This window comes from Rattus norvegicus, chromosome 17, assembly GCF_036323735.1.
Source record: "Rattus norvegicus strain BN/NHsdMcwi chromosome 17, GRCr8, whole genome shotgun sequence".
NCBI lineage: Eukaryota > Metazoa > Chordata > Mammalia > Rodentia > Muridae > Rattus > Rattus norvegicus.
In genome coordinates, this window is record NC_086035.1 from 15,035,075 (window position 1) to 15,058,680 (window position 23,606).

Below are 23,606 nucleotides of genomic sequence, written 5' to 3' on the forward strand. Positions count from 1 at the left end.
TTGTTAAGATATTGGAGTTATCCAATTTTTAAGAAAACTTATGAAATGTATTTGTCTGTAAAATTTTATATATTTTTACAGAAAGTCTATTTCTTTGAACATAAGAAGGAAGTCTTGGATTTAGTTTTTCCATACCCTTTTGAAATTTGCAACTTCTCTAGTTAGAAATGTATTTCTTACAGCTTTTTAAAACTTTGTCATGATCAGTTGTAGTGTACATGCAGAGCCAGTTGTATGTGTGTGGACTGGTTGTAGTAGAACAAATCCGAGTTATAACTATGCAGGGTTAATTATCCAATCTGTTTCTGTATTTAAGGATCACAGGTAGATGTAAGACATTTGATCCCCTGTTGACTTACTAAATGGTAAAATGCTTTGGAAAAGCAGACTAATCTTTACCACGGTGCTATTCACAGGGTTTACTTGTTTAACACAAGTTTAAGCCTGGTGTCAATAAAACAAATATGTATTTCTTTTCTACTAAAAAAAAAAGATATTGGAGTTATCTCTGAGGATATCCTCATCTGAGGGGCTGTCCCTGAGTCCCTTCACAGGTGGAGAAATGGCACCATGTAATACTAGAAGTTAAAAAAAGAAAGCAGGTCCAGGAGGCAAGTGTATGGCTTATGGCTATCAGTTCCTACATTATGAAAATCCTATGTATCTCAATAGCCTAGTGTAGGCATATAGTTTACAAGCTACTTTAATAAGGGTTCAACCTTCCCTCTAGCCTGCCTCCCCACCAGAGGTAGTGGGAAAGAAAGGTTATAGGACACAGGGGAAGTGAACCTGTTTAGAAATAGTTCTTTGGGGCAATTCCAATTTTCATTGTTCTCAGTCCAGTCCACAAGTAAATACCACACAGGAATCAGCAACTGCAGCCCAGTCCACTCGGCAGACAGCGCACATAAATCAGCAAGGGCAGTTGAATCCAGAAGGAACCCCGAGGCTCACCAACCAGCCTGAGTCCATGGACGCTGCAGGAAGCCATAGGAACTGTACTAGAAGTGGTTTGGTGAGTTTCTCTCTATGAAGTCACCACAGATGAAGCTCAGCAATGCAGTGTAAGGAGAACCAATCCATGTGCGTCATCACGGAGACTACTGAGGGTAGAGCCAAGGGAACCAGTGCCCCAGCTCCCATCTGTGGAGTCAAATTTATAGTCTTTCCAAACATCATGCATCCCGTGTCCTTCCATGTGTTTGAGAAAACACCCTTTCACTTGTGTCTGCTTCAGCAAAACTCTCTCACCTGTCTGCCCCTGCAAAGAAACCAGAAATTTCCACTTTATCCCAGTGATGCTTTTAGAATGGGAGAGAGAAAAAAATAACCTGAATTCTGAGTATTAAATAACAAAGCATAAGAAAGATCAGAGTAGGACATTTGTGGACACTGAGAGGATGAAACAAAGATCAAAGAAATAAAGATCTGGGGCACTGAAGAGACAAACACACCTGACAAACCCTGGGCCTGAATCACCCAGAGAGAGAAGACATAAAAAAGAATGAAAGTCGAAAAAAGGTGATATTTCAACATAAACGACATCCAGTGGGCCCTAGGGGACAGCTGACACACATCCCGGAGGTTTGAAAATCCTGAAAGAAATGAGTGCTAGACCCACGGTCTCTAGGCCAACATTGATCTAAGACATTATCAAACATGAACCGACGGCTGCCCTCCCAGTGCTACACCTAGGTTTGATGCAAAACTCAGAACCTTACAAAAGTGGAAAGAGTGATGTAATCTCTCCCAACATCATAGCAATATCCATTATGAGATGCCCTGGTAGTTCACACAAAGTTCATGTTCATGATGGCTTCATCTTAGAATTCTAGGATAATTACTCACACAAATTGTTCAACAACAGACATGTAATCAGATTGGAGGCAGAGGCCCATGCTCAGCCACAGATGACATTTTGTTATTTTGACATGGGGATACACACGGACATGGGGGTCTTTGTAACATGCCGGCTCCAGAGAAAACAAACCTAACTAGTGCACAGACGGGTGGTAGGCGGGTAGGCGGGACTTTAATAAAAGGAGGGGGGACATTGTGGCACATGCCAAGGGGCTGCCGCAATGGAACAGGACAGATGAAAATGATCCAAGTTCACAATATACATGTACAGACGTGTCATAGGGAAACCCTTTAGTTTTCACAGTTAAGACTTAAAGTAAGAAAAAAATGAAGCCAAAGTAAAACATGACAAGAAATTATTTTAAAAGAATCAATTAGGCCAACTAGGAAAAATGAACACAGAAGCACAGATTAAAGTTCAAAGTGAAAAAGGTGGATGAATTAAAATGAAGGGAAAACCTACTAAAAACCCAATAAAGGAGAGTGTCCCGCTATCTCAGTCCACGTCTATCCTAACCGATACTGGAGTCCAGCTGTTCTCCATCCAGCCACAGCTCTCTGCAGGACAAAATCCAGCCTGGGGCAGTGCCTTCTGCTGACAGGTATCTACCAGTCCTTACAGAGATTGTGTGATGTCACAGCACGAAATCTTCCAAAAGCAGCAGGGCTGACCCAAAGTAGGTCTGTCCCCAAGGACTGCATTAGTTACTTTTCTGGCCATGACCAAATCTCTGACAAGAAGCAACCCAAGGGAGAAAGGGGCTAATATGGCTCTTGCTTTCAGGAAATTAGAGAGGCATTGTCCTGGGAGGAGCTGCTTAGCCAGTCCCTCCGGCTAAGCCCTGCCTCCAAAGACAGTCCTCCTGCTAGGCACTCAGCATTCAAACGCATGAGATGGTGTTCTCTGTGACTGTGTCCCAATATAGCAATCACAATCTTGGGGAGTTCATCAGTGCCCATTGCAAAAGATCATCCCAGTGGGGCTGGTTAATGCACCCATACACACGAAGAGGCTTTAGAGTCTCTCCCTGAGGTATCCAGTGATCCCCTACCACTTGGAAATGATGCATGTGGTATGAGGGGGGGTGAAGTATACAGGGAAGAGGAGAGCAAGACATCGTCTGGCGCTGGATAAGGCTGTGCAGGTATGGCTGGTTGGAGGAGGGCTTCCCACAACGTCGTAAGTCACCCCTTACATAGGCTATGTAAGGAAACTCAATAAATTCATTGGTTCCCCAGAGAGTGCACTTCGGTGGAATATTGCTGAAGATCACTGGGACTGTGATGGGTGAGGTGAGGGTAGATGCAGCTATGTCTCCCCTGGGAAGGGATTTTAGTCTGCATAGTAAGCAGGATATAGCACTGAGGATTCGTATGGGAAGAATGCTAGTGTTCCCAATAGGGAGAATGAAACACATGTATACAGGAAAGCAGAGGATATTTTGATATGGTGGTTTGTCCCTATAATGCTTGTGGGATCAATAACAAGGACACAGACAGCGAAGAGAGGAGACTAAGGTGAGGCTCCTGGGTAGGACATGCATTTAGGGAAATCTCAGGACTGTAGTCTTCCAGCTGGTAGAGCATGCCTGCTTGACGGGTTGGGCCCATGCCCAAAGTATAGAAAGGATTTGAAAATGTCTGAAGATCTATAGCAGACACTGCAAGCCCTGGGAGTAGCATAACAGAGGTAGAGGTATCAGTAAGCAGCTTCAGAGGAGCCCTGCCACTGCTGTGGGTATCTACTTAGGCTGGAGTGACAGCCTGGATGAGAGAGAGAGACCACAGGTTTGGGGGGGGGGTGGCTGCAGGAAGGAAAGGTTAGAAGGCCAATGGAGGTTTCCTCATTGCTCTCTGACTTAGTGGATGGAATACCCAGAGAAATGAAGGTAGCTGCCTGCCATTTTTTATGGCTAGAGAATGAAATGAGGACAAGGACTCAGACAAGGAATACAGAGACACTTCGGGGACCCTAAAACCTGGAACCCATGGGAAGATTTGAGGAACAGTGTGGAAAGTGGTGATGTAGAAGTAACCGGTGTGGATACGGGTCCACACCGGGGCCTGGGGCCCACAGAGGATACCCAGGTCACAGGGCCCGAGAGGATGGTGCTCACCAGAGACCTAAGGAGTAACTGGATTTAGCAAGGACCTGAGATGCCTGGACCCCCAGCAGCTCTGCTGAGCCTGTGGTGGGGCAGGATCATTGTGAAGTGGGAAAGGCTTTGGGGGAATCTAGGTGAGGTAGACAAGCATGTAGAAAGTGTCCACAAACTACATGGACAGCCTAGTGATAAGAAAATGCAGGGCAGAGAAGAAGGGCTACCTGTCATATTGGAAAAGTAGCAAGATTTGCGTTGAGCTCAATTCCTAAGGAAAAGTTGGCAGAAAACCAAATTCTGTGCTAATGAACTTCTAGAAGGCTTAAAGCAGTTCACAAAGATAAAACAATACAGGTGTTGCCTGATTTAGCTTCCAGATTTAGAGAAGAAAAAACCTAGGACTGGGATCCAAGCATCCCATCCCTGTGAGCTAGCTCCTGAAGTGCCAGGATCAAGCCTGGACAAGGAGAGGCCACTGCACCTCCAGACTAAGCAAGGGATCTTCTCCTCCAAAAACTTGTGCTAGGGGCTGGGAGAATTTCCCCCCAGAAAGGGTCTCGCCCAGCAAACAGATGTCATAGAGAGGCCACAGCTGCGGCTCCAAGCCTGAGTCTCTCTGACTCAGGGAACCATTCTGAGCAGTAGTGCAGCAAGTCAGAGCAGGATCTCACCCTATGCCCTTGAGCAGAGATGAACAAGATGAACAAGCTTAGAGGGGGACAGGCGGTGGAGGGAGGCTCCATGGAAGACTTCCAGGGTATGGAAGTGGAATGGCTCAGAGAGAGCTAACAAAGTTAGTGCTGTCTGTCTGCCCATGGTACTACTCTACCCAGCATATAGGAAACAACTGATACTGGCCGATGGACTCTTCTCATGCTGTTAGACCTTGCCATGTCTTAGTCCAGTACCGCCTCACTGTGACTTTCTGCAGTCACCTGACACTTTCAAAGCGCTTCACCAAGATTATCTCCCAGATACCCTATTTGGTGTAAGAGGATAGATAGCTCTGGACTTTAGGCCACTGACCTGCCCGTCCTCTACACAAAGGTTTTGTGCCATGTGCAGAGTGTAACTAACTCTTGAGTGTTTTACAGAGTCGGAGGCTCACCTGAGACTTTTGACATCTGAGTGCTCCTGACGAAGCCAGCACAGGAACTTACTTCACAAAGAGTGCAAGAGCCAAGGTTCTGTAAAATTCATGAGAGCATTATGGTTGGGTAAAGCACAAGTGATGCCCACAAATGTGTTTGGGGAAAGTCTGCAATAGCCCAAACCTGTGAAACGTTAAAGTATCCAAAAGATAAAAACCGATGCTCTTAGAAACTGGTTAGAAGGTGGTTAATTGGGAATGAACTAGAAGCTGGTTAGGTGAGCATCCCAGTGCAAGGAGCAAGTTCTCTCCCTAGGAGTTGTTAGCCACAGAGGCCCTAGAGGCCCTCACAGCAATAAAGGCCACAGTTGGTTTCATTCCAGAACTGAATATGGCGGCCCTGTTGCTGAATAGGTTGCAGGATTTGGCCTCCAGACTTGGAGAAACAAAGCTAGGCCTGGGATGCAAGCACCCCATCCCTGTGGGCTAGCTCCCGAAGAGCCAGCCACAAGTGGCTACTAACAATGCTGGGGAGAATTAGGACTCAAGTTTCTTTGCAGTAGATTCTGCACACATCATGTGCCAGCTGGTGCAGGAGTGAATCAAGTGGTTATGGAGAGAACCAACTTTCTGACTGACTGAGGCTTGCTTCACAGGGGGGAAATCGAATCCTGTATTGGGAATGTAGACAAAAACAGTGAAGAGGGAAGTCATGGGCTCCAGTGGAAAAGCACCTGCTATCCGCTGGCTTAATGACAGAGCAGCTCAAGAGCTTCTCTACATTGGTATTCACCATCACAGGTTACTACTGCAGTCTGTCTGCTGAGATTTTTTTCCATTTCCTGGTTTGTGTTCTTTTCCTCACTTGTGTTTTGTAGTAGGAGCCACCACCCATACTACTCAACAACTGCCACATTCTGGAATGGAGGGAAGAGCAGAAAGTTGTGAGGCTGTGTTCCACTGCTGGAGTCGGAGGAACGGTCACACCTCTGTATCACCCTATCCACGGCTCAGGGACCATTGCGGAAGAGGGGGCGGGGAGAATGTAAGAGCTAGAGGATGGGACGGACTGTGTCCTGGGTGACTGTCCTCACAGACGAGCAAATGACGTCTGATGAAAGTCGTCTGAGCCTGCATGCAAAAGACCATCCCAGTGCGGGCTGATGAAGCCCCACCCAACAGATGTTCACCTAAGTATCCAGCTGCTCCCTACCACATTGCAAGGCTGCGTGTGGCATTAGGAAGGAGCTAAAGTATGTAAGACCGGGAAAGAGGAGCATAGGACCTCCATCTAAGCAGCTGTAGGGAAGCCCATGCTGGGTAAGGCTTTCAAGTGTGGCTGGCTGAGGGGAGCAACCCCCACACCCCTGACAGTCCCTTCATACCTAAGCTGTGTAAGCAAGCTCAATAAAGTCATTGGTTCCCCAGAGTGAACTCTGTTGGGAACCTCAGGATGAATGGTAGATGATGCTTTGTTAACTCTCAGGAAAGGAGTTTTAGCAACTGATGGTATGGAATCTTTCACACTTGAACACTTTTAACTTGAAGACAGACTTAGAAAGCGTGCTTCCCTTAAGGTGTCCTGGTCTGTGTTTTCTCTCAAGAGTGATGTGGCAGGAGGGGATGACACTTAACATGTAATTAATTTTCTAAGTTAACAGAAATACAGGGGCAGTAGCAGCGTGGGGTAGGTGTTTGTGGTGCACGCCGTAATGCAATCCTATTCATCGTAACATAATCCCTATTTTGCACAGTTGATGTATACTGACATTCTGATCTCCCATTCTTCTATTCTTTGACACAGAAGCCAATGATCCATTAGTATCCATACAGAGACACAATAGTCAAGGCATTAATCTGAGCTTAGTGGTTTGGGACATGAGAGATGGGGATGCACTTTGTCCTGAGAACAGCACTTTCTACATACAACATAGAGGCAGAGGTGACCAGAAATGGACTTGAAATAAGTGATTACTAGGGAACTGTCATGGTCAATCTGCACCACGTAACAACAAGCATCACTGGCACCTTCCCACAGACACCATGGTGGAAGCAGCTGGGGGTGTAACCATGGAGCATACTACACACTTGTCAAAACGGGGGTTAGGAACCCTTGACTCTCACTGGGCTGCTCACTACCTGGGACCTGAGGCATTCTTCAGCAGTGCTCTGCTCACCCATCAGCTCTGACAGTGGGTCATCTGGGTGCAGCTGGAACAGGGTCAGTCTTTGGGGAAACTGCCAGAGCCCCATGGTGTGCATTAGGAACAGTCCTACGGGGTGGTTCGATGCTTATGCTTTTCCAAGGGCTTCAGTCCAACTGGCCAAGATGGCTACCAACGTTACTGCCTTAGGGGTTATATGGCATGTGTCATGCCACATGGTGTTCTAGGGACTATCAGCATGGTCTGCAAAATGAGTGTCTGGTTAATGACAACCTGGTTGGGTAGCTGTGCATCACATGAGTTGCTCACAGCTTTAGAAGGTAGACACTGAGTAGCTCCCTCACTGAGGAAAGCTTGCTGTAGGCAGTGACTATGTCTACTCCGTTTACAGAACATGCACATCCTTCTCTGCTTCATAAAGGAGAATGTGTAATAGCCCCAAATGTCTAACAGTCCCATAATCATGTATTGTTGCCCATGTAGGCCACACAACAGGGCAAGAGGTCGGAATATACCTGTCATTGGGTTGTGACCGCCACAGAGGACAATCCTGCCCAGTTATTTCTGCTTTACTCCATTTTAGCACTTTCAAAAGAACTTTCTACATATCCACAGAGCCTTGTCTGATGCCCGGGTCATGGCTGCCACCACCTGAGCCTCAATAAAGCCATCTCCAACTTTCAAGCAGGTAGGGTACCACTAGCCATGCCCTGCCTGAGCAAATCCTTCAGGTTCAACTGACACGTACATGAGTCATCAGGATGCTATTGGAGGATGCTAGTAGATGAGGAATCAGCATGTTAAGACCATACTCATAGAATATTAAAAGTACAAAGTGAGTACGTTTGTCTTCATGATCTATATTGCTAATGTATCATAAATTGCTACTCTTTGTTATTGCATGCACATGTGTAACACAGCAGCTGGGGCACTGAGGTTGCAGCAGTGTCTTGCACGTTCTTGCACTGCTGTAGCTTACTCTAGATGTCACTTTTGCATTTAAATGGAATCCTCATAGCAACCACAGAGAAGCAGCCCTACAATGCACACTAGCAAACTCCCTGGGAATATGAGAAATTGTGGGGTGGGGGGGTGGGGGGACTTTGTTAGCAAAAAATTCAAGTACCACAAGGAGGTAAAACTTTTCTACACATCACACATAAGCTATGGATTCTAGGAAGGAAAAATGGGATTTTTATGCCAACCAGAGGCAGACTGTGTTACTCTGAGCTGGATGGCAGATTCTGGGGCACTATACCCATAGAACCAACCTTGCTTGACAAGGTTCTAGTCTCATCTCCTCACCCTCAAACCTGTGTGTGTGTGTTCATGTGCAGTTTCTCATGAAGGCCAAAGGTCAACCCCCTTTTCTGTGGTCTCCTACTTTGGTTTTTGAGACGTACCTCCCACCAATTCTTGAGTTCACCAGTTCAGCTACTCTTTTCTGTGCCTTCCCAGAGGAGGGACGACACCTGGATGCTACTGTACTCAACTTTGTATGTGGGCACCAGGACTAGAACTTTTAGGTCTTCACACATTTCCAGCAACAAATACTGAGGTATCTCCCAAGGGAAGTGCTGCCCTGAAATTCTAGCATCTGAATCTACAGAATGTGCACCATGATGGTTAAGTCTCTTGACACTGTCGTGGGCTGCCTGTCTGTCAACTGTACAACTCCCTGGAAGGCCTTGTCTGAGTCCTGTCCAGGAGCCTGTCCACAGATTCATATACAATAAGCACATAATCCTAGAAAGGTAGTAACCTATCAAGCATAAAGCTGTTTTAACTTTGAGGTGCCTTTGATATATTATAATGTTGTTCTACACAAATGCATTCTGCACTGATCTAACTGAACACTATAATAAACTCGAAGCTTATTGCTCCAGCCACGAGGTTTCTAAAAGTTTAATCGAAATCAAGAGAACTGCTGATAGCTATTTGACAGAGAATCCGTGAGCAAATAGCTCACTGAAACAACTGATATAGTAAAATTAACATCAAGCAGGCAAGCTTGATTTAATAAGCACATTCAAACTTCTGTGACGGCAGAGAAAATATCACCACCTAACACTACAAGACTGAATCCAGGTTGAGATGCACAGTAAATCTTATTGGCCAAAAAAAATTGTCATATAAACCAATAAAACTTCATATTAATTTACTGTCTGCACATGCACATGACCAGGGCCCCGTTTGTGCAAGACAGACAGAGGACAACATGTGGGAGTCAGTTCTCTGCCTGAGTCCTCATATGTGGCAGCAAGGTGAACTAATGAAAGGTGTGTGTCAGAGACGCCCTCCCAGGTATCAACCCCAAGGCTCTGGGCCATGCCACTAAAGGGACTGAGGGTGGTCTGCTTGACTAGAGAGATGTGATTAAAAAAAAAAACTGAAAACACAATGACCAGAAGTATACACAGAAAAGAGTCAAAGCAGCCATGTCCTAAATGGCTGACAGAGTGTGGCCCACAGGCTCTCAAGCTGGAACCTGTGCTTCCCCTGGAGCAAGGGCTCCTAGTCACTGGCCCCATGTCACTGTAGCTTTATAGATGTGTTCTTCTTCCCAGAAGCATCTAGAAGAGGCTCTATATTAGATTTTATTGTCAGATTGATACAACAAAAAGTCACTTGGGAAAAGAGAGTCTCAGGTGAGGGGACTGCCCAGACCAGATTGGCCTGTGGCCATCTCTCTTGGGACTCATTTAGATCGATGATTGATGTGGGAGAACCAGGACTAATGTGAAAGGGGCATTCACAGCTCTTTACAAATGCTGCTGGGAAGGGGAGACCACACAGAAGTTGCATGAACATAGTTAACACAGACACACATCCCACAGTCACTCTCTGCCTATACATAGCGCTTGTGTGTAGCTACAGTCATGCCCACGAACTGGTTATTTATGAACCTTTTATTCAAGGGTTTCAGTTGTGTGTGATGAAACAAAAACAATAATTGAAAAAAATACATGAGGTAGTTCCCTCTCAAATATATTGCTAACTTCTGTGGTATAAATTTCCTAAAGATACCTGAAACAAAACCATGAGAAAAAAATTGTGATGACTAATTTTTTGTGTCTGGGCTTGTGTGGGCTGTGGCTGACTAGACTATTGTGTGTTCATGACTGGAGCTCAGTACAGTAGACAATCTACCCAATGTGGAGCCACCTTCCAGCTCATTTTTGTCTGCAAATGGGCTATCTCCTTTTTCTTTCTATGTGAATTTACTTTTCAGACGATTCTACTTGCTGGCATGGTGTTTGTTGACATATCCACTCAGCAGAAAATGGGTACCAACATCTCCACGATGACTGAGCTTGTCTGCCTTCTTTCCCGGAGACTGCAGAACCTTTCTTGCTCTTTGTAAATTTTGACCTCGATTCCAGAATCCTTCTGCCTGTCCCTATCAGGTCATGATACTGCTCCCTTCTGGAGGTTCTGGAGGGAATTCTGCATTCTGGAGGAGGATGTGAGATACAGGGTACACTCTTTACAGCCTGAAGCCAATCATCTACTCTTCAGCAGACACGTCTAATGAGAAGAGAACCAAATTCAAACACAATTTTGCAGGACCTTTCACCAGAATGAACAAAAATCCTAATTACTGCAGTTTGAAAAGTATATAGTACACATTAGAAAAATAATCATTTCTGAAAGACGAATGATAACTTGTGTTCTTTTCCCTCCTCCCCCCTCCCCCGCCTTCCTTCTCCCCCTCCCCCTCCTCCTCCCCCATGTCCCCTGCCTAGTCTGTCTGTATCTGTGTACAGGTGCATGCGTTCACATGTGTTTAAAGACACGTGCGTGCATGTGCTTGGTCTTTGTGAGTAGGACAGAGGTCAGCATCAAGTCTCTTGCTCTGTCACTCTTTACCTTACTTTTGAGACAGTCTCTACTTGACGCTAGAGCCTGGCAATGAGTCTCCATCTTCTGCACAGGGAGTTCCAAGGTCTGTCGGCTTCCATCTCCCAGAGGTGGGACGAGAGGCACACACTGCCCTGCCAGGCTTTTCTGTGGTTGCTGGGGGTCTAACTCAGGTAGGTCCTCCTGCTTTTCTTACAAGAATGCTGACTATGGAGCCGTCACCCTGTGACAAGAGGGGCATGTTTGGATGGTGAAACTCTCATTAGATTTCTCGTGAGCCTAACACGGGCCACAGAGAGCAGACTGTTCACACCCTGACTGGTCAATCTCCTGGTGCAATTATAAGAAGCAGGAGAGGCTGGTGGCAGAGGATGGCCTCTGTGGAGTTCACAGGACTCATGAGAGCCTGGGCACAGTGAACAGCCTGGGGGATCAGGGAAACTGGCAGGGAAAGTTTTCTCTTGACTTGTGCTGAGGTGAGAAGTGTGGAATTGAAGACTGAAAGGGAGTGGGTAAGCAGAGGCCCCAAGGCATCTGGGACTTGTTGGCCTGGAGGTACTGAAGAGAAGGGGTCTGGCTGACTGGGATGCTCTTCCTAATGGCTCCCATGAGCTAGTCCTACAAGGGGTGAGTCACTTCATATTGCCTCAGCCTTTCTAGTGAGGAGGGATGGACAAATTTTATTGTTCCATTTCTCTGCTTCTGTGGCACTCAGCCCGATTCCTTCCATCCCACGTCTAGGCTAAGGGGTCAGTCAGGCTGTGAGACGCTTTCGGGGCTTAAAAGTCTTTCTCAACCCAAGCAGCTCAGAGACACAGCACTCCCTACCAATGTGAAATAAGTGTCTCAGTTTGGAATACTGAGTCTGGGAGTCATGGGCTGGGTGACTAACAGTGACCACCCTACCTGTTTGAACCTGAGTGAGGCACAATCCCACTGTCTAGCACTGTTAGGTAACAGCAACATTAAACTCACTATTTGGGCTTTGAGAACCAAATTCAGGTTCTCTACAAGAGCAGTACCACACAAGAAAGGATCTTCAGGGAAGAAAACCAAACTCGAGAGGCTGCTCACATCATCCTGTGTTAGTCACAAAGGGACAAGTCTGAACTTCTTCACAGAGGCTTTCTGGAACATCTGCAATGGATGAGAGAAGGCTGACATTTCTCTTCTGGTAAACTGCAGAGTCCAAGGATGGGTTTGCAACATTCAGCACCCACTTGATGTTTCCCAAGGCGACACACTTCCTGCACCAAGGATAACACGGTAAAAAGGGTCCCAGCCCCATTGGGAACTGGTATTACCATTGTCACTATCCACAGCATGTCCCTGGCTTCACTCTAAGCCCTGAGGCTCTGAGGAAAGAGCCCCAGGAAACCACATGTCAAGTTCCTCAGCAAGAGGACCAATGATGCCCACCTCTCCTCTCCCTGTCCACCACTGCTCCATGGACGGGGGGTGGGGAGTGTGCTGCTGCTGCTGCTGCTGCTGCTGCTGCTGCTGCTGCTGCTGCTGCTGCTGCTGCTGCTGCTAGGTAGAGGCAATTTTAGCTACAGGTAGCAAGGTCTGGCCAAGCAGCTGTAAGAAAGGAAGACCATTCCAGACAAATGGATAACCAGACACAAAGTCTCACATTCCCTGGGATGAAGGCTGCAGCCAGAGAAGAGCATGTTCATTCCCACTGGTGGTCAGAGACTAAAGAGAGACAAGCACAAAGCCCGTCTCCTTCCTTTGTAACCTCCCCTGGGAAGAGACACCAAGCAGCCTGGCTGGACCAGCTCTTTTTCCTGGCAGCAGGCTTTGGGATCAGGTGGTCAGAAAAGGCTCCCTACCAACATGTCACACTAGAGCCTCTGTCCTCCCACTTCCCACCTCCTTTATGCTTGTCCAGGTGATACAGAGCGAAGAAAGTTTCAATGCTGAACCCATCAAATACAGCCAGCAGAACTGAGACCCGGGAGGAAGGCTGGTGGGTCTCTGGAGCTGACACTGAACTCCTAAGCCCAGCCTGGGGCCACAGAGGACATCACGGCTAGGGCCAAAGACCTGGATCAGGAATGACCCAGTTCCCTGACCTAACTTGTTCATCCCTCAAGAAGAAGCTCCTCCATTTCTCTGATAAGGCCCCTGGCGTTTCCTCCATCATAAGCAGGAATTCTGTGGGCTGCAGTGGAACTGTGGATCTGAACATCCTGAAACCTGGAGGCAGCTAGGAAACACATTGGCTCCCAGCTGCCGAGTGTGCAGGATATAGACAAGCAACTGGTAAAGGTGCTAGGTTCAAGGACCCCTTCCTCACCGTACTCTGCTCTTCAGTAGAAAACCAAAGCCATGTGTGGACAATGTTCAGGTTAGTTAGTGCCACATGCACACCTCTGTGTGTGACCTAACAATGTGGGTTCCATCGTGAAACTTGCTGCCACGGGCTGGGCTTCGTCCCTGCTTTTCTCTTTGGATGGCCACAAGATGAGCACCAATGAGCCATCATAGAAAATGTCTTCAGAGCTGTGTGATTTCCCTACAAGACAGGTTAAGGAAGCAGGAGATCAGGTGTGAAGGCACCTTCCATCATCTTCTGCAACAAAGGTTCCTGGCACACCTTATATACAGAGAAGCACGCTGAGGGCCATAACTAAGCAACCCAATTTTCCTTGAGAGGACCTCATAAACCAGACAGACAGACAGACAGACAGACAGACAGTCAGTCAGTCAGTCTTCTCTCTCCTTCTACCCTCCCCTCTCACTCCCTCTCCACTGCACTCCCTATTGACTATTTCCCCTAACTTGTTTCCAAGAGAGCAACAAAATGTACCACCTTCCCAGCCCTGGTAGAAGCAGAAGCTGAGGCCTACCCCAGTGAACACCACACCCACACCCATACCCACACCTGCTCGGCCCACACAAACAAGACCATCTGCGCCTCTGCCTTGTTCCCATGTGGGGCCAAATGGGACTCACTACATGGTCGGGGCTGTAAAAAGTATGATGTCATGCAGTGGCTGGCCAGTGACATGACCACATTCATGCCACATAGCTGGGAACACAACTTGGTACTCTCCTGAGAATATTCCAGGATGCCAAAAAGGCCTGGGGCCAGAGGGTGAGAGAGGAAAGCCTGCTGCTAAGCACAACAGACCAAATCCCAAAAGCAAGTCAGCCCCTTCCCCTCTGGGTCAGGGCATCCTGCATAAGTCACCTCCCTTGTATTCACTGGACTAGTGTTCTGTCAAGGGCAGGCTTCAGAAACCCATCTTTTACCACAAGCAGATACTTGGTGGACTCAGAATTATCTCAAATGCATGATATCCACAGGTCATCCCCCTGTGTTCCTGGTCAGCTGGTGGGTCCCTGTGGACGCCAGGAGCTCCACCCCACCAAGAAGGTACCCAGAAGAGCACTGCAGCACCACAGCAGCTAGTGTCCACTCAGCATCACTGGCTGCCATCCATGGCTCCATGGTTCTTTCTAAACCTTACCCCTGAGGCGGACACTGATTACAAAGTAGCCCCACGGCTGCTTCCTACAGAGACATTCTGAGCCCCAGTCCCAGAGAGGCCTTACCCACCCTGTTGCAGGAACCAAAGCGATCTCAAGTGCAGTCAAGTAAGTGTTGAGGGATTGTTTCTGTGGGATAGGAAGGGACATCACCACAGAGGCTGGAAGGAAGGAGGCTGTGGAGACAAAGACAGACAGCTATTGACAGAGCAGCCCTGTACCCTAGCAGACGGGACACGGATAGGTCTCTAGTGATGGATGTGGTTTCCCTTCTCTCCTGCTACACCCTACCTCAGCAACCCAGGACAAGAGCACATTTCTAAGCCAATAGCATACGCATGTGCCTTGGCACATGCTGGGACCCTCCAATCAGGGCCTCTTCTCTCGGTGGGCCATGGCCTGCACCCTCCAACTCCACTGCTGAGGAGAAGTTTGCTCCTGTTTCCCACCCCTTTCTCCTCACCTCTGTGACAGGAGTTTCCTCAGGGTAGGATCTACTCCTCCCCCAATTCCCTTCAAATCCTACCCCTTTTCTTATCCCCCTTCTCCCAGTGGACTCATGCAGATTATCTATGTCCCTCAGAACTGAGAGAGAGAAGACTGGAGAGCATGCAGGGACAGGGATGGTGAGAAGCCTGAGACCTGTATGCCAGACAGTCTGGCTTCCAGGGGTATCTGTTCCACAGGAGCTGGAGAGGTAGGCCTTCATCAGGTAGATGTCACGTGAGACCACCTATTGGTGCAGCCTGCAGTGCTGGGCTGAGCAAGCAGGGAGTTGGCAGCAAAGACCTGATGAAGGATGGCTGTGGAGCCTGTGCCCTGGGTGTGTGGGCAAACAGCACCCTGACATTCACATTCTGGCCTGGCTCTCTTCAGTGGCTGTCCATCTGCACCAGGCCTTGTCTATTTCACCACTTGAAAAAAGATCCATGGAAAGTCTTCCGTTAGTCATGTTAACATAGGCAGGACTTGGCACTAAGTACCCTGCTGTACCTTAGCCCTCCACTTGATCCCCCAACTACTGAACCTTTGCCCCCTTTGCAAAACTCTCCTCTCTCCCTTCCCATCCTCTGGTTGCTACACTCTGCTAACTACATCTGGCTCAACAACCCAAGAATCTACATGAGAGGGAGATTGTAAGCTTGTTCCTTCTAAAGACATTGACACCTTAAGTCTTGTACACCATAAATTTGTAATTTGCCACTTACAAGGGTCATCCAAAAAGCATTAAAATAAAATGTAGACATGCATTTTGATGCCCTAAACTACAGGACCCCATTCCTGTCTCCTTTCTTTGCAGCTCCTTACCACAAGTATTCATGACTCACCTTTGGGTGGGCAGGCAGCAGCAAAGTGTTCTAAATACTCAAGTAATTCACCTCCTTGGTCCCTTCCAGCCAGAGCCATCTTGGAGCCAGAGTCTATAGGTTCAACCTGGGGCTGGGACACTGGGTGAGACTCACCCTGTTGGGGGCTCCACAGGGCACAAGCTCTTGTTCTCTTCATTTAGCCCTGTGGTTGTTGCGTCCTAGGCTGACTCTGTTGGGGGCTCCACAGGGCACAAGCTCTTGTTCTCTTCATTTAGCCCTGTGGTTGTTGCGTCCTAGGCTGACTCTGTTGGGGCCTCCTCATCAAGTGGAGTGTCACCCAGAGTCACACCAACTTCAATGTCCTCCAAACATTCACAGTTTTGCTTTCCGTGTCTGTGGTACCTAGACAGCGCATCTTCTCTGGGCAGCACTGGGTGTTAGGCAAGAAACCCTGCAGCACTGGGATTTAAATGGGGCCTTACAGTTGGGAGACAGCTATCCCCACAGCCCAACTGATGTTTCAAAACATTGAATTTAGCTGTGACTTTCATTTTGTAACCTGTGTTTTACATAGTTTACCCGTGTCTAATCATACACATGTTCTTCATGGTCATCAATATTATTTCTTTAGAGACAAGTGGTGCATGTTCTTGGATGTGGTACAGCCATGTGTGTTCCACTAGATGACCCACTATCACGGGGAAGGGAGGACCAGGACCAAGCTTGCAATAATAACCTGGTGGGTTTTGGACAAGTAACAAGAAAGATGACACATTGTGGTGGTGATGAGCGGGTGCATGCCTGAAAGAATTGTTTCTAAGTATGGAAAGAGATCTGTGAACATGACACTGAGAAGGATATCCAAATTCTGTGTCAACTGTAAGGCCATTACACAGTCTACCTGTCAAGGTATCTGGGGTCAGGTAGATCAGGGAGCCACAGAGCTTCCCCATCACCTGTCCCTTTGTGAGTTTAGTTGCCATACCAAAGTCACAAAGCTTTGAATTTCCTGCTGCATCCACTAGATGTTTTCCAATTGGATATTCTGGTAGCCTGTGCCTCCGGAGGAGGAAGTGAACAACTGACGTAGCCTGCTGGAAAAGCCATAATGCTCCATCCTCCATTGGGCACCTCTCCAGTTCTTCTCCTCACCACACACCCAATTATCATGTAAGTGGTTAATGGTGTATCAACCGTGTATAAGAGTTTGATGATCTTCCAATGATTTAATGAGTTCTACCTCAGAGGTGATGTCATACAAGTTTGTTCCTTTTCTCCAGGACCAGTTGTTTACGTGTGAGAACGTGGCATGCAGGTTTCACCTCCTCCAGTGCGCCACAGCTCAAGGACAGGAAGACTTTGTAGTCACTTTGAAGAATGCCCTCCTCACTGGGCTGGCCATGAGACTTGCCTTCATCACAACCTCTTTATTATGGAAAATGGAAGCGCCACACGAGGCCAGGAAGAAATATAGAGGAGGTTAGAGGTTTATAGCTATGAATTAATTATACACCATAAAATCTGAAAGACCCCCAACAACCTAATGATGCACCTCAAGTTATAGAAAAACACAAACAACCTAGATCCCAAAGCTGTAGACAAGCACAGCTGTCCAATCCCACCCCAGTGGTGCTGTCCAGCGTCCAAAGCAGATCATTTTTTGCCCTCTGTTATCCAGATTCCCCTCCACTATCCAGAGAAATAAGGCTCCCTGTTATGTAGCCTCCAAGGAGGTTCTGTCCTTCTGTCTGTCTCTCACTAACCTCCTTTCTTTCTCTCCTTTGCTTACCATCTTTAAAAGAAGAAACCTGTGACCCAAACCTGCTCTGCATTCTCCAGGCCACAGCTCTGCCTGTTTCCCCAGAGGCCCGCTGCCATCCTGAACAGCCAGGTGAGATATCCACACCCCAACCCCAACAGATACAGCCCATCCCCTCTTTGCCCCATTTTCCAGTCTACACCCCTACCTGCCACCCCGCATCTGCACTCTATTCTCCAGGCGACAGCTGGGCCTGCTTCCCTCGAGGCCGGCTGCTACCCAGGACAATCAGCACAGCTGCTCAACAAACCCCACTCGGTTGTATTCATAATGTTGATGAAAACGGAAAGATCATGCAGAGGAAGGATGCTCTTAGAGGACCTGTCTCTGCCTTTCCTCTTTCTGCCTTTGCACCATGTGATTCCCTCATGTGCACAGCTCTCAGAAGTAAGCAGCCACACCTCTCAGCTTCCCTTCTGCTCTCCCCTGACATCTCCTGGGCCCTTGTCTCCCAGGTGGTCCCACCTCACCCAGTCTCAGCTTCAGGGTCTCTGCATCTGGTCCAAGATCTCCGATGTACTACACACCAGTCATATCCCTGGCCAGCTTGTCAGGCGAATCTTCTATGGCGTCCTGGGCAGAGGCAGGAAGAACCTGAAGGAGAGACGCTTTCTGGAACACCTCAACTGAACTGGATTCCTGCAGATCCCAAGAGAATTCAGATGTCCTCAGAACTATGGTTCTGTCCTGAGATCAGCAACCTCTTTGGAACTGGACCAGCCCACCCCAGGACCTTGCTTCACATGCCTGCCCTTAGCAGTTCTCCAGAGCTGGAAGCTGGTCATGGCCTCCATCTCACCTCAGACTGAGCTTCATGGCTCGGTTTCACAGTTTGAGAGCACAGAGGGAATGGAGAGAATCCACAGTTGGGGATGAGGAGAGCCTTCCTGTGTCTGCTCCTGCACCCCAATGAGACATTCAATGTCTTGTTGAAGAGCCTGTCGGTGTCCATGCAGAGGCCAAATCAATCGCATGCAGGCCTCTTCTTCCAGAATGAGGCATTTGCTATGCAAGCTAACTAGCTCCATACAGCCTGGGGCTATGCTGCCCTTGGTCTTAGATGACCTGGCTAATTACTCTCCTTTCCTGTCACCTTTCCAAAGGCCCCGTACACCATACACTCAGGAATGAGGCACTGGGTTTACAAAGTAACTGGGGTATTGGTGATTCAAAATGTTCTCCCACATGGCTCTCCCAGATGTTCTTGCAAAGTTCCCTCTCATAGGTCTTTAGGACAGTTGTCCTGGTTTATCTTAGGCCAGTGCAGTTCCCCTGAACTCTGCTCTCCCAGGCATGGCTGGGGTGAAGTTGAACCAAATTCCTACTCCATCATGCTCTCTTATCTCCCAAAACGCACCTCTATAAAAATGAACCAAGAGGGTTACCCTGGTAACCTACCTGCTGGTCTCCAGATACCTGCAGTCACCAGAGACTAAAGCACTCACAGAGATCCTGCCTGAAGCTGGTCAAAAGTACACGGACACCATGCACTGGCTGGAGGGGCTCCCAAAATCTACTGCAAAAGAGCCTAAAGGAGGGGAGAGAAATAGAAACATTAAGCCAGAGCAAGAAGAGGATGAATCTTTCACTGATCCAGGACTCTAGAGATACACATATGAGCCATGGTCCCAGGAAAACCTTGTTGAACAACTGAGCTGCATCTGGAGCTCTGGTATTAGCCAGGTTCTGGGTATAGCATCCCAGGTCTTTGGAACTAAGCCTGCTTCCTTACTGCCTAATTGTGTGTGTGAAACCATCCTGCCTTGTCAATCATGTTATATGGACCAGGAAGTACCAGGCTTTGCTTGTTGATTCCCTTGGAGGTTTTCTAGACTTTTTTCCTGCCCTCAGCATTCTTGTCTTTCTGTTTACAGGTAGAGGCCATTGCAAAACCCCACTTTGTGGCTGAAATCCTCTCCCCTATACCAGAGATAAAAATGGCAGAGGATCTGGAACAGGAGGAAGAAGTCAGTGTTGATCGGGTAGTCAGGGACGGACAGACATGGGTACAACAGTACATAAGCAAGAGGCAGTGGGACACCAGGTGGAACACGGAAAGCAGGGAGTAAACAAGAGACAACAAGACACCTAGAGGGAAGAGACCCTGCCGTTAAGGCTGGGGCTGTCCCAGATGAGGAGTGCAGATGTGGAGAAGAAGAGAGACTCTATAGAGCTAGAAGGATCCCATCAAGGCAACACAGCCTCAGACCCAGTCTCTCCAACATAGCTGTCTCCTCCCTTTCCTACCGCCACCCAAATGTTCTGGCCCTCCCTGCATGGGGCTGAGCCACTCTTGCACACTTCCTCCCCAGGCGCTGGAGGTGCCACCTGCCTCAGGAAAGGAGTAGGGCATGACAGCACCTCCCAAGACTGGTTCTTCCCAAGCAGCCTCCAAGGTTTCTGTGTTGGTCATCTTCAAAAGTACAGAGAGAAATGACCATGGTCCTCAAAGAACAGTCAGTGCACTGGCCAGGATGGCTTTCTGAGGCCACTAGTGCCACAGGACCACTGACGTATGATGCATAGATGCTTGGGCCTAAGCCTGTTGCTGTCTTGCAGAAGAATCAAGAGCTGCCCTCACTGGAAGTCACCCCATCTACTGCTTCTGCCCACGGCCATGGAACCCATTCCCAAACCCCAGGCTGCAGATGTTCAGGGGACTCAGAGGACCCTCTGCTACCAAGGAGTCCGGGAGTCACAGACTAGAACCAAGGAGGACAAGGAGGAGCTCCACAGCCTGTCTTTCCCCTTGTTCCCCTAGTACCAGTTGGTGCTCTGGAGACCGTCCAGCCACTTGGGTCCCAACACGGATCTCCCTGGGATCTCCTGGAGATGCTTCCCAGTCCTCAAATCCTCAGCCAATGGACCTCAGCCCTGATCCTCTCCCAGCTGCCAAACCTAAGGCGACCTCTCCTTGGAGGCTCAGTTCCTGTGGCTAAGAGGCCTAGATCAGGACCTGGGCCTGGTGTACCTGAAGGGGGCTAGCTTTAGCTCTGAAAGTGCTTGTCTCTCAACAGATGGGATGTAAGTCACTAGGAACCCATAAGAGGTTAAAGGAAGAAACACTCAGCCACCTGTGTGGTGTATCCTCAAAGTGGGCCTAACAGAGATTTGACTGTGCTTCTGTCCTGCACCCTAAGAGCCAACAACTCCTTCCTGCTTACTGGCTGGTCTTACATTAGAGCTAAGAGGAGGTGGCATTGGGAAGAGGAGGAAAGGACGGAGTGTTGGAGAAAATGGGGGTAACGGACCACTTTAACAGTTGGTGAGTTACAGTGAGCAAGGGTAGTTTTGCTGAAGACAGTCTTGGAGCTGCTGCTGCTTTTGGTCTGACATCTGCACTGCTCCATCTAACAAGGAGGGTTGAAGGGATGGACCCAGAGACCTCAGACTCCAGGGTGCTAAGGTGCACATCTGGGTCCTCCCTAGGTTTACCCACTGTTCCTGGGTGAATGCAGACTAGAGACTCTCAGAATCCCTGCCATCACCCTCTCACAGCCTCTTTGGACTAGTGGGCCTTCCTAGAGCCTGAATTCATTGTCTGCCCTTAAAAACTTCTAGTAGACAGCTGTTTTCCAGTCTTGAGCTCTCTGAACTATTTATGCAGTCTCTACTGTTAGCCTGCAGAATGCATTTTCTTAAGGGGATCTTCCTGCTTCCTTAATGACACAGGTGACAAGGCTAGACCAGCCCTCAGCTGGCTAGGGCTGTTTTGACTGTGGTTTAAGGCAAGATCCACAGGCAGCTAGGAAACATTCAGCTGACATCATCAACTAGACCCCAGTTTTCAATCAGGCGAGCACCATGCCCTCTGATGGTGACACGAAGACCCTACTCCTATGGAAGTCCTGTTGCGGTCTTTCACTTCCTTTGCTGGATTCTCTCCAGGCCTGAAGAAGCATTCTACCACTGAGCTGCATCCATGGCCCTCTGTATACATGTTACTTTAGACAGGGCTGCGCTATGTTGAGGAGACTTGCCCTGAATGCCCTGTGGCCCAAGTGGGGTTTAACTGACAACCCTCCTGCTTCAGCCCTGAACCTCCCATAACCCTTATAGGTGGTAATACACCTACAATACCAAGCCTAGCCTGTAAAATTCCACATTTATTACAATCCACAGTTAAGGGAAGTTTTGCAGGTCTCATGTGCACTCCAAGGGTTGGAGCGAGGTCCTTGTGTGTAGGCTCTTGACCAGGCAAATAGCTAAGCACCACCGGGCCTGGCTGAGCCTGCTCATCAGTTAAGCAGCAGCCATTACTAGATGTGGGTCTCATGGGAGGATAACTTCAATAAGGACTGGCTATCAGGACCAATTGCGGGGTTTTCTTTAGCCCTCCTCAGGCTGTACTGGGTCTGCACTGAGACTCTGAGTCACTTCCCAGATCCTCAGCTGGCACCTGTACCTTCTGGATAAGACAGCACTCAGCAGGGGTAATTTCTCATCCTCACACCAGTCCTCTCTGAAGGACCAATTCCACCTCACGGGTCAGAATCTATTCCTGTCTTGTCCTCTGCCTTAATTCACTACAATAACCATCCTCCTGGCTGTGTTTTGAGTGTTGGTAAAAGTATATGAGGGTTGAGGAGAGAGGCTTTGTCACTAAGCAGCATAATCCTCACCACACTCGAGGACAGAAACAAAATTCCTAACAAGTACACGCAGAGGGATGAATCACGGTGAACTGCTCTCTTCTTGTAACCCACTGGCATGACACTGAATCCAGTTCTTCATTTGTGCTAAAGGAGAACCTCAAAGCAGAAATTATTCTGAAACCCCAAGGGACTGAGATGTTGCCACATGGCAACATTGTTTCCTGAGCAATGAGAACATGACCATACCCTTGCAGGGCTCCCCATGTACGCCATAGTCTCCAGACTCATCATCCTCTTTCCCAAAACACTACCTACTTAGCACTAACACTTGATTGTCTGGAGTCTACCCAGGAGTTTCCTAGCCAGGGACATAACTGTCACCTCCCCCTTGCCCAGGCCCCAATTTCACTGGAGTACAGCTGGCCCAAGGGCCTAGCTCTGTAGTCACCCAATGATTGGACCCACTCTGGCCAGTGACAGAATGTTTGCCATGCTGTAGAGGTAGGGGAGAGGCTGCCCATGATGGTCTGACGGAGGTGATCTGCCTTCAAAGCCTTTCCAAAGCCACAGCTGTGCCTTCTCTCAGTTGGCCTTTGCTCCTCTGTGAGGCAGGGCCAGTCACTGCTGTCCCAGGGGTTGAGGTAGGCTGGCTTCAGCAGCCTCATGTCTTCCCTGTACTCAAGGCCAGTGTTGAGTTTAGACCAGAACCCTGAAACTTGTCTTCTCCCAGAGACAAGGCTCAGTGGCATCTTGAGCAATGAGAGCCCCCACATTTGGCTCACCCATACAGTGTCGTGTAGGTGGCCACTCTTCAGCACAAGGAGTTCTCTACCACAGAATGCCTAGAAGAACACACAGACAACTTGTATGGCAAAAGACAGAAGCTGACACCGCTAGCTAAAAGCCTCAGCTGGATGAAAACTGATGTTTCCACCTAGGCCTGACACTAAAGGTGGATGTTGGGTTCAAATCAGTTCTACAGTTAGTAGCAAAGGCATCTGAAGTTGCTATGTCCTAGATCTGGCAAGGCCCACTCACCTAGCCAAAAAGGAACAGCACAAGTGACACATATTCTCCAGCTTGCCGGCAGTGTCTTGTCAGAAGAGCAAAAGTTCTCCTTCCCCCTTCTGAACTACTGCCTCAGAATGCTGTGAAACTGGGTCCTCTGGCCTAGAAGGTAGGCGGGACCATAGGGCAGGTTGCAAAACCAACTTCTACCAGGGGAGACTGAGGGAGTAAGGGCATGCTGCACTCCTTGGAGATACTATCCAGCTCAAGTTTCCCCCATCTTTGCTCTGCACTGGTCACA

General features: G+C 48.4%; 1 protein-coding gene and 1 long non-coding RNA gene across 16 annotated transcripts in view; one reads left to right on the forward strand and one right to left on the reverse strand.

Annotated features, from left to right (window-relative positions):
• The window catches only part of LOC120097917 (uncharacterized), a 41,127-nt gene extending 34,641 nt beyond the window's left edge, over window positions 1-6,486 (forward strand). For both annotated transcript variants that reach the window (XR_010059104.1, XR_005495812.2), the window contains one exon: window positions 1-6,486. This exon is cut by the window's left edge. This is a non-coding gene — a long non-coding RNA (uncharacterized LOC120097917).
• Window positions 6,487-10,111: 3,625 nt separating this feature from the next.
• Window positions 10,112-23,606, reverse strand: part of LOC102549716 (high mobility group protein B1-like) — an 85,859-nt gene continuing 72,364 nt past the window's right edge. For 3 of the 14 annotated variants that reach the window (XM_063276887.1, XM_063276886.1, XM_063276882.1), the window contains 7 exons: window positions 18,173-19,230; window positions 15,902-17,308; window positions 15,216-15,487; window positions 14,644-14,749; window positions 13,378-13,596; window positions 11,088-12,656; window positions 10,112-10,745 (listed from right to left, as the gene is read on the reverse strand). In XM_063276887.1, coding sequence (XP_063132957.1) covers window positions 19,216-19,230 — 15 coding nt within the window. In that variant the 3' untranslated portion in view covers window positions 10,112-10,745; window positions 11,088-12,656; window positions 13,378-13,596; ... (2 more) ...; window positions 15,902-17,308; window positions 18,173-19,215. Of the gene's footprint in view, window positions 10,746-11,087; window positions 12,657-13,377; window positions 13,597-14,639; window positions 14,750-15,215; window positions 15,488-15,901; window positions 17,309-18,172; window positions 19,231-23,606 lie in introns of all 14 variants that reach the window. The other 11 variants (XM_063276893.1, XM_063276885.1, XM_063276889.1 and 8 more) reach the window with 11 other exon arrangements.